The sequence below is a fragment of the Halyomorpha halys genome, unplaced genomic scaffold, assembly GCF_000696795.3.
Source record: "Halyomorpha halys isolate HHAL.00 unplaced genomic scaffold, Hhal_1.1 Scaffold673.1, whole genome shotgun sequence".
Lineage (NCBI taxonomy): Eukaryota > Metazoa > Arthropoda > Insecta > Hemiptera > Pentatomidae > Halyomorpha > Halyomorpha halys.
In genome coordinates this window covers 223655-233910 of record NW_027114803.1, presented here as the reverse complement: position 1 = coordinate 233910, position 10256 = coordinate 223655, and the positions used below count along the sequence as shown (strand labels likewise).

Genomic DNA, 10256 nt, shown 5'->3' with positions numbered 1-10256 from the left:
AATTTACAACTGTACAAAATAATACAACAGGTAAATATGTAGTATGTTTCATATACACTTGAAAATCTTGGGAAGGAACCACCCATTGGTGGTACTTCAAGTTATAAAATTAATATTGAAAATACTAAGAATGATTTTATGAAATTATCCTGTCAGCTGAAAGGCTCATTTATATATGTTAAGTGAAATTTTAAAAAATAACTATTTAATAACTATGGTAACAACTGCATTTATCGCACTGGCAAAGCGAAAAATTCCATTGCATCTGCGTCTCCACAAACTCATGTTAAAAAAGATGGGAGTACTCAGCGGGTGGCTGGAGGGGGCAATACTAATTACTAATTATATATTGTTATATTATATATATAAGGGAATGGTTTGTCCACAATAAACTTTGATTTAGTGGACCGATTTACATATAGTTTTTTTTTTTTTTTTTTTAAGTCCTCTTTCACCCAGGAAAGGTTTAAAGATAATAAAATGCACGAATTCTCGAGCAGAAAAAAATTCATAACAAAATTGAGCGTTTTTGAGTTTGTAACTAAGAAAGCATGCGTTTTTTTCACTGTTACTGTACACCAATCGATTTGTTTCTGGCCAAGGAATAAGAAAAAAAGCATTATTGATTCTACTAAGCTATATTATATTTACGAAAAATTATAAAAACATAATGTGGCTCGAGGTAAACTAGGTCAATAAATTTTTTTTAGAAAAAAGAGCATTTCATATTCGTTTTTAGTGTCCTCGCAAAGTAAAAATACCATTTTCAAAGAAATTATAAATTAGAAAGCTTTCGCCTTGTTTTATTCGAAGGATTTTTTTTCTCTTCTTGTGTTCCTAATGAAACTATTATTCATATAAACGTTCATAACTCCTCTTTATTTTAACCAATCCCTACATTAATAGAAACGTAAGAGGGATGAATGCCTGAATGTCTTTTGATCCACAATAACAGAAAGTTAGATTGAATGCCCCTAATAAGGGCGAAATATTGGTTTAAAATTAAGAAATAAATTTTAAAACGTTTTATTTTATATCTTTGGTTCTAATTTGTTTAGTTAGATCCGGTTTGTGCCCTTCGATGCTGTTTAATGAGCCCTAAACCACTGACAAGTTTGGTATAATAAAAATTTCTCATTTGCTCCTTATAGCATGTATTGGTTCAATTTATGCTACCAAACCAAATAAAGTCAATATCAAACTATCATTAGTGTTCATTAAATTTACTTAAACACTCAAATATAGCAATAGCGAAGGATTGCTGGTTCAGCCAATAGCTAATAAAGCACTGCTAAAATATACACAATTTTTTTTTTTTAATTTGGTTTCATTATCTTTTTCCATGCTGAAATATAACAACCTAATTGATTATGGATCCCCCGCCCCGAATGACTATGGCTTATTTACCTTGCTTATTTGGAGTCTTAGAGTCGTTTCAGAAAAAAATCCTAAAAAGTGTAAAATCGATTATACAAAGTGATACAATTGTACTTGTTGATCGATTTTAACAAAAACGTAACATCCCAGTTATACACTTGCAATAAATACGCAATTTCAGTTTATATGACCTTCGGTTTTGAGCTAAGTTGTTCACGTAAACACAGAGACCATTTTGCGAGACTTGGTTATTTGGTCTAAGAGTACCTCAAAACTTTTATATTTTTGTTTAAAATTCGAATTCGAAATTTTTCACCATTGATAAAAAAGTAAAATTATTAAGATTAATCTTGAAGTCTCTCCTATTTTTGATGAGCCATTAAAATACTCTAGTTGAGATTAATATTTTGAATTAAAAGGAGGTTGTTTCTAGCTATATCAGTTTTAAATCCTTTCTCTATGCACTTTTGGCTCGGAAAATTGGTTAACACGATTGAAGTCTATTAATTTTGACGGTAACTTTCTATAGAAAAACAATTTAGTCTTGCTAGTTGATCTTATTAAATAGTTTTTTATTAATTTTAATTTAATAACAAACTTGCTTTACAAAATTAAATTCTAATCAGATGCCATCAAAATAAACATGCGCTAAGTTAATAATTGGTATAAGTATTTGAAAATCTAAGTCCTCAACAAGCCATAGCTTCTGTATTGAAGGCGATTGGTTTTTTTAGGCCTCTTTCATTAATCTCACTGTATGGAGATATATTCTCAGTTATGTTACTTTTACAATGGCTTCTTCTTCTAATTCATCTATCTTTTTTCAGAGAAAGTTATAGATGATTCTCTAAGAATATTATATGATATAATTAGATTATGAGATTCAGTGATGAAGGTTGTGTTGCTGATTACTATCCTACCATCCATGACGATTCGTCCTTGTTTTTGGTTTTATTTCAACTTATAGTATAAAGAGAAGTTGGTTGTTGATTATGGAAAATAAAGACAACACTAACAGTAAATGGAACTTATTTTTCTATTGTGCCAACGTTTCGTTTTAAATTGTAAGCAACAAGACATTGACGAAGCTATTGAAAAACTCACATCAACAATAAGAACAAGCATAACTGACAATACTTCGACTAATAGAATTAATAACAATAAGCAAAATAACCTGCTACAGTATATTCGTATCTTATTAAGGGAAAATCGCAGAGCAAGATCGAAGTGGCACAGGACCAGATTTCCAACTGACAAAACATAATACACCAAATTGACTAACAAACTTAAAGTAGAAATTAGAAAATACAAAATTCAAAATTTAATTAACTTTACTGAGAATCTTACAACTACTGACATATCATTATGGCGGACGACTAAATTGTTGCTGAATTTTAAAGATTTCAACTATGCTCTTCTCACCGAATCCCAAACCTGGATCAGAACTGACGAAGAAAAATCGCAAATATTCGGACAATACCTTTCTAAAACCGGTATTCCGCATCCTGATATCCTTAACCCAATTCATCTTGAATGTATTGAAGCAGAAATAAATATTCCACTCCAAATGACCCTTCCACCTAAAGCATTTCATTCATCAGAAATATCATTCAGAGATTACCTAACTGCAAAGCTCCTGGATATGACCTAATAACATCCCATATCCTAAAACTTCTTCCAAGAAAAGCCATCCTATTCCTCACCTACATATATAACGCCGTTCTCCGTTCCAAATATTTCCCTGACCCATGGAAATTATCTATAGTCAAAATGATATCCAAACCTCATACGCCAGCAGAATACCCATCCTCCTACCGTCCCATCTCTCCATTACCTATCATGGGAAAAATCCTCTAAAAACTCATTTTGAAACGCTTATACCCCATCCTTGATTCCAACCAAATAATACCAGATCACCAATTAAGGATTCCGAACCTCTCATTCCACTATCCAGCAATGGCATCGTGTGGTGGACGTTGTCTCGTCTTCTTTGGAGCGCGAAATGTACTGCGTGGGAGTCTTTTTCGATGTAGAACATGCTTTTGATCGAGTCTGGCACCCAGGACTGCTTTACAAACTCCGTAAATTCCTACCTCCTACATACTTTCTCATTATTTGTTCCTTTCTCACTGACAGATTATTTAAAGTAGACCACAATGTTCCTATTCATCCTTCTTCTTTCAGTCCGCTGGTGTTCCTCAGAGTAGTATCCTCGGTCCCATCCTCTTCACAATCTATACAGCTGACATATCAACCAATCCTAACACTATACTCACCACGTATACCGATGACACATGTGTGCTCGCTGTTAATAATAACCCTTTAATTGCATCCCAAACTCTTCAATCCCATATCACAGCTGTCGAAGAATGGTGTCGTAATTAAAATAGAGGATTAAAATAAATTCCAACAAGTGCCATCAAATTACCTTTACCCTTCGTCGTAAACTTACCTGCCCTACAGTATACTTCAATAATGTTGCCCTTACCCCTGTTGAACAGACTCGCAACCTTGGACTACTTCTGGACAAACGACTAAGCTGGAATTCTCACACAAGACTGAAAAGACAAGAAACTGCACGTCGATTTCGACTATTACAGCACTTCCTAGACAAACGGTCCAAACTTCCATTTCATTACAAAAGACTGATTTACATGACAATTATAAGGCCTATCTGGACATACGGCGTTGAGCTTTGGGGCTCCATTAAACCTTCGAATTCCTCTCGTACCAATCCTTACAATCCAAAATCCTTCGTAAAATCCTAAATGCTCCCTGCTTTGTCACAAATAAAATTATCCACAAAGACCTTAATGTTCCATTTGTAACCGATCTAGCCCGATATTGATAACCAGATTTCAATCCTTTCATTCCGGACAATCCTCCGAGGCGTCTGAAAAGAAGATGGCCTCGATACCTTATATTATAAAAATGTTTTTAGAGTGCTACCAATGGGTAGTTTCTCTACATGCTTGTACCATACCATTATGATTTCCTCAAATTTACTTGATTCATTTTATGTTCGTTTGTAAATATAAATAACTAAATTAAAAAAACAAATTGTAAGTCTTCATCAGAGCGAATCGAAGTCTACAATCTGAGCTGAAACGTTATTTCTCAAAAAGTATGTTTAACAAATTATTATTGCTCTCTTCTCTGCTCCTTTAATTATATCTAGGTTCAACTATATCGTGATAACCATAAACTACCAATGTCAGTAATGTATTTTTTTTTATTCCTCAATTTTACGATCCCACCTCCTTTAGCATGGTGCCAGTTCGTGATACGCTCACATTCATCAACCTTATAGTACACCAATTTTATACGTTGATATATAAGTAAGTTTATATCAGTGAATAGTTAGATATATTAACTAACTTCACACCAGTTTTCAAATTTTTGAAAAGTTATTTTAAATTTCTAGGTACAAGAATTCAATCATAAAAAAAAAGTATTCTAATTACATTGGTCTGTAAGGCTTCCTCACTATTTCTGTTAGGTAGTGACACAATTGTTTAAATTTCATAGTTTCGATAGTAAGTTATGTTATTATTTATTTATGTTTTTATTGGATTTATTATATATTTTTTAAATTGGGGTGTCAAGAGAAATACTTCTGCCCAAGTGAGTGTAGCGGGTGGATTTTGACAAAATAGATAATAGGCCATCGTTGTACTGATACCCAACTTTTTTCCAGCTTTGGGTTTCGAAATACAGTTCCAAGTACTACGTATGCATAAGCAAAAGTAGATGATGTAACTAAAACATTAGTGGCCAAAAAATTCGCTTATTTATACTTTCAATGATTCTAATCTATAATATACTGTTTAGCAAACTTGGGCCAAAGTAATATGGATAACTTTTAAATAATTACTCTGTGAAAACATCGGCAATGGTTTGAACCCCAAGGATTTGCTTCATATTACCAAAGATTTTCTCGGATTCCTCCAACTGTTCCTTCATTTCTTCCATTTCTTGATCTTTGTAGGGCTGTACTTTTTCTTCTTGAAACATTGGATAAGCTTTCGCCTAAATTTCGACAGATCATTAATTTTATGTGGTGTAATAAAAAATGTAGGTTTCTATGTGATGAACAAAGTAAGATACATAAAGTGTCACATAACAGAGGAGAAAATTAAAAGTACAAATAAAAAATAAAAACTTACATTCTTAAACAGCCTTCAGAAAAGCATTTAAGATGAAAGACTACTCAAAAGGGGCTTAGTAGTAAGAGCATGCATAAAATCCAGCCCATAAAACATACATAAAATTATTTTCTACTATACTTAGCACAGAATCGCATTTTTGGTGATCCTAATACTCTTACTAATTCCCTAATTAATTTAATTAAATAACTAATTATAACTCTTTCGCCTCTAAATCCTAAACAGCAGTTTTCCAAAAAGTGATTGTAATTGCAATAATATGGAATCTTTGAAATGCAATTATATTTTAAAATAATTGCAATTACTTCATGACAATTACAAAATATATTCTTATTTAATTGCCTTAGATCTATTTTCCTATAATTCGAAGTAATTATAATAGAATTAAAAGTAATTTTAATTTTAATTTCAAATATTTAATACTAAGACGGTAACTGCTAGCTAATACGGGTACTACTACTAGCGACAAGCAAACGCTAACAAAATATTTATATTAGTCTTTGTAACCCTTAATTATACTATTTATAAATGTATCATTTGAATTAATAATACACTGTTGATCCAGTGAAAGCTAACGTATTACACGTTAATGGCGTTTAAATGCCCGGAGACTTAACTGTGCCAAAATGAGAAGACCTCATTTTGAAATCTCACTTCAAAAATTCAATTCGAGAAACACCTCCTTAGGAGACAGAGGACTGATGTATACAAAGTGGATCAGTACAGTCTAGTGTATTTTTGGAAATGTGTATTGTCTTTTATTTCTCCGCCTTCTCTGGATTTCTTCTCCTCCCTCTATCATTTATCCTTTCGTAGGACCTGGTGTCTAGTCACTCTTCGGGCTTAAATACCCCTATGTATCTACAGGAATAGTACCTGGTAAAACAAAGTTACCTTCCTGCAAGATCTGCCGGCTGGCTACTCTCCAGATTTGCATTCTTCCAGTACCTGCTGGAATATTAACCTGTACCAGGTTACCATCCGTAGAGAACATACGGCTGGCGCCCATGAGTCTCATCCCATCTACTTACTTCCTAATCAACTACCTTACCTACTTTAGACACGTATTCTTGAGGCCTCGTCAAGAGTACCTAACATTATCAATTGGATTCAGTTCATTTAACACACAAAAAGAATTTAAGACAAGATCTCACAAAAAAAGAATTATTTGTATTTAATTTAGAATTTGATGTATTACATAGATCGCAGCGTGGGCTGAGGTTACTATTATTAGTACCCAAGTAGTATATTATTATTAGTTAAAGGATTAGCCCATTGTGTAACTTTTTGAATACTTACTCCATATTCGTTGAGTTTAGCTTTCATCAACTCTAACGTGTGTATAGCTTCAGCGCTTTCCTGTATTTCTTTTCTGTGATCATTCGTGTGTACGTTGAACTTTACAGTGCTCCTTTTGGCTTGTTGCTTTAACCAAGAAAAATCTTCAACTGCCAACTGCCCGAGCTCGATAATCTTTAAAATTGTTTGGCTCTGTATCATGGCGTCATTCTTGAGGTCAGCGATGACATCGTCGAAGTACAGGGAGTCCTAAAAAAGCTTCTTCCTATAAACACTTTATTACCAGAATTATACAATTATTCATTAAAATAGTAGCCTATATGCCGAGTGAAGTCAAGATAAATTAAAATAGTAATGGAAAAATTTCTTTAAAAAGTAATGAGGCTTGCGGTAATAAAAAAAAAGTATTAACTAAAATTACTTTTTTAAATTTCTTACTTTTACTCATCTAAGTAATATAACTTTTATCGTATTCTATACCTTTTCCGGGAGCCTTGTCATATATTCCAACGTACTTGTTGTTGATTGTTGCTTAAAGGCGTAAAACCCTCTGGTCATCAACGCCTACATATTCCAACGTACTTTTTAACGCGCCACTGACTCACTTGGATTTAAGATCTTGTCTGAGCTGGTTCGTTTTTAAATTACGTTTTATTTTCTTTTTCAAATCCTTCTTTTCACACCTCTTCTCTTTCTCTTTTACTTTTTTTCTTACTTCTTCCTTAACCACATTATTAGTTATGTACACCACAAATTATTATTGTCATATTTACTAATTACTTCTTTTATCTTACTTAACTTTATATTTATTCATTTATTTTAGTATTTTACTTACTTATTTCTTTAATTAAATATATTTTCATTCTGTTTTTTTTCCATAACTTTAATTTTAAATTATTATTATTAAATTAAATATTCATATTTCTTTATTCCTTCTGGATTATATAACTTTATATTTTATTTTATTTATCCTGTTGTTTTACTTACATATTTAATTGCCTATATATAAGTTTTATTTCTCACTTATTTTTTAAATAATTTTTATTTTGTACATATAATTTACTAACTAGATTTTTATATGTATTTTATTATTTGTTCTTTCCCCTTACTTAATTTTATTATTACTTTTCTCATACAGCTTTTCTATTATTCTTAAACTATACACGTTTTTCAACAATATACGTATACATAATGTTAGTTATTTTCAAATCATTCTGTATATCCTTTTATTCATTGGTTGTTATCTTGTTTTTTGTTCTTGACTCTAATGAAGGATTGGAATTCTGGCCGAAACGTTGGAACTAATCAATAGTTTGTACTTATTTGTGTTCTTCATTGACCGCAACCTCAACCATCTTCTCATTATGAAACTCTTAAGATTAACAGAGAAGCGACAGGGGTGGACTAAACAGCGACATACGAATCCTAGATAAGAGTCCCGAAGTCGTATTTTTTACGTTAAAGTTTCAGAAATGACTGAAACAGTTCTAAAAATCCTAAAGAAAAAGTATTTTACATCAATTTTATTTGGAAGAAGTTATGAAAACTGACTGAATTTATTTGATAAAAGTATCTATTCATTGAGGGTTACTAGCATGGCACTTAGGTTTTTCTTAAATAACTTAAAGGATCAGAGGGTACAGTCCTTTATATTATCAATTATCCAAAAATAAGTTAATTAATTAATTAAGATTGAGTCCTGAAAAAACTATTGTTAGTATCGAATTCCATTTCCAAGGATTTTTGTGTTTACCAATTACATATCTTTATATTTATAGAATATTGTTACCATTGAAAAGTTGGGCAGTATAATAATATATCAACTATATCAAGGAACAAAGTATTTATTTACATGATTGATAAAATGTTTGCAACGAAATGATTGAATGATTCAGATGAATGGTTGGCCATAAAATATTGTTTACATTATAACTTATCACCTAGAATGTCTGAATAGCTGCTGAGTTGGGTGATGCATGTCGTGAGTGTTGTTGATGTCTAGGCCGTGGGCGTTGTCTTGGCCTAAGGGATGGCGTTCCCGTCTGAATTCGCCCTTCTTGGGACTTCTCGTCGAAGTGTTGTTCTGCTCTTTTTTATTTTTTTCCCCATACCTCCTATTTATTTAAATTTAAAACAATTACAATTATATACATTTTGCTTAATCTAAGAAAATTATATATAAACAAATTTACAATTTATCTTGTTTTGCCTTTTGGCATTACAAGATGTGGAAAAACATAGTCCGCTGAAGGCAGTTTAATATTTAATGGCTTGGTAGCCAGAGGACTGAGATAGAATGGGGAGGGACCATTCCGGCTGGTCGTGCCTTGCTCTACCTTCGGTCTACCTTATATGTTCTTCATTGTTCCATTTCTGTGGTCAAGTCCTTTTTTCCCCCACTTGCCCTTAGATGCGTCACCTTTTTGCAATTTTATTTCTCATTGGCTACTAGCTACAACGCTCACAAGGCGAGCGTCTCCCCTAGGCCGTGAGAGAGGGTGGGCGGGGCGGTTGCCAGTGGTCACTGCCATGTAATCTCTTTCGGTTTTACCTGGCTTAATGGGTTCTGCTTCTTCAACACGAGGTACCCATTAACCAATTGGAAAAAAGTGTGGTACACAAACGCAGTTGTCCTTGTGTTGACAGGTATCCTTTCCGTGAGGACAGGTATCGCCACAGATATGGCAATGACATTTGTTATATTGTTGCTGTCGGAATTGTTAAAACCTCGATACATAGCACGTGTTGTGTTTGAAATCCGAGTTAAACCAAACAGACTAAAACCGTCTCTTAAATGTACTGTTAACAGATATAAGAAATTATTTTTAGTTCATTTTTTTTTTTTTTTAACAAATATTATATTGTATGATTAACTACTTATATACCTTAAGTGACTAAATGATTAATAGACTTTCTCAGACCTTTTTTAAAACGCCAATGATCTTCTTGTAACATTCTAGCAATATGCCACAGACATCATTCTGCGTATTGGCGTATTCCAGCGCAGCAGAATATTTTTCATTTTCCTCTCTGTCTTTATCTCTCACGAATTCCTGTCCAGAATTCACTTTATCTTTTAGTGCGGCGATATTCAACTGGAACGAATAATTAATAAATATAAAAAGAATATTTAATCTTAAAAAAATCGTATTATTATATTTGTTGTACTTGCTTCCACTTCGAATAATTCTTGTTTGGTGTCTTTTATCTCTGCATTTAACTTATCCACTGCCTTTCTTTGTCGGAAAATCATATGTTTTAGATTTTCTATGATTACCTGAAATTAAAGTTTTAATACTAAAGCGCCAAAGCTACAGAGTAACTTAATAAATTTAATGTTAAATTTAGAAGTTCTCCACATGTTGGAGTAAACTATAATCGATAAGTAGTTTAGTAAATCGCTTTAATATATAT

The 10256-nt window shown here is 32.5% G+C and overlaps 1 protein-coding gene across 1 annotated transcript in view; it reads right to left on the bottom strand.

Annotated features, from left to right (window-relative positions):
• LOC106685251 (myosin-11) overlaps positions 1-10256 on the bottom strand; it is a gene marked incomplete in the record, with an annotated part of 27779 nt that overhangs the window by 12988 nt on the left and 4535 nt on the right. Inside the window, 4 exon segments of the mRNA XM_067051908.1 lie at positions 5252-5406; positions 6843-7091; positions 9764-9937; positions 10015-10119. Coding sequence (XP_066908009.1) covers positions 5252-5406; positions 6843-7091; positions 9764-9937; positions 10015-10119 — 683 coding nt within the window.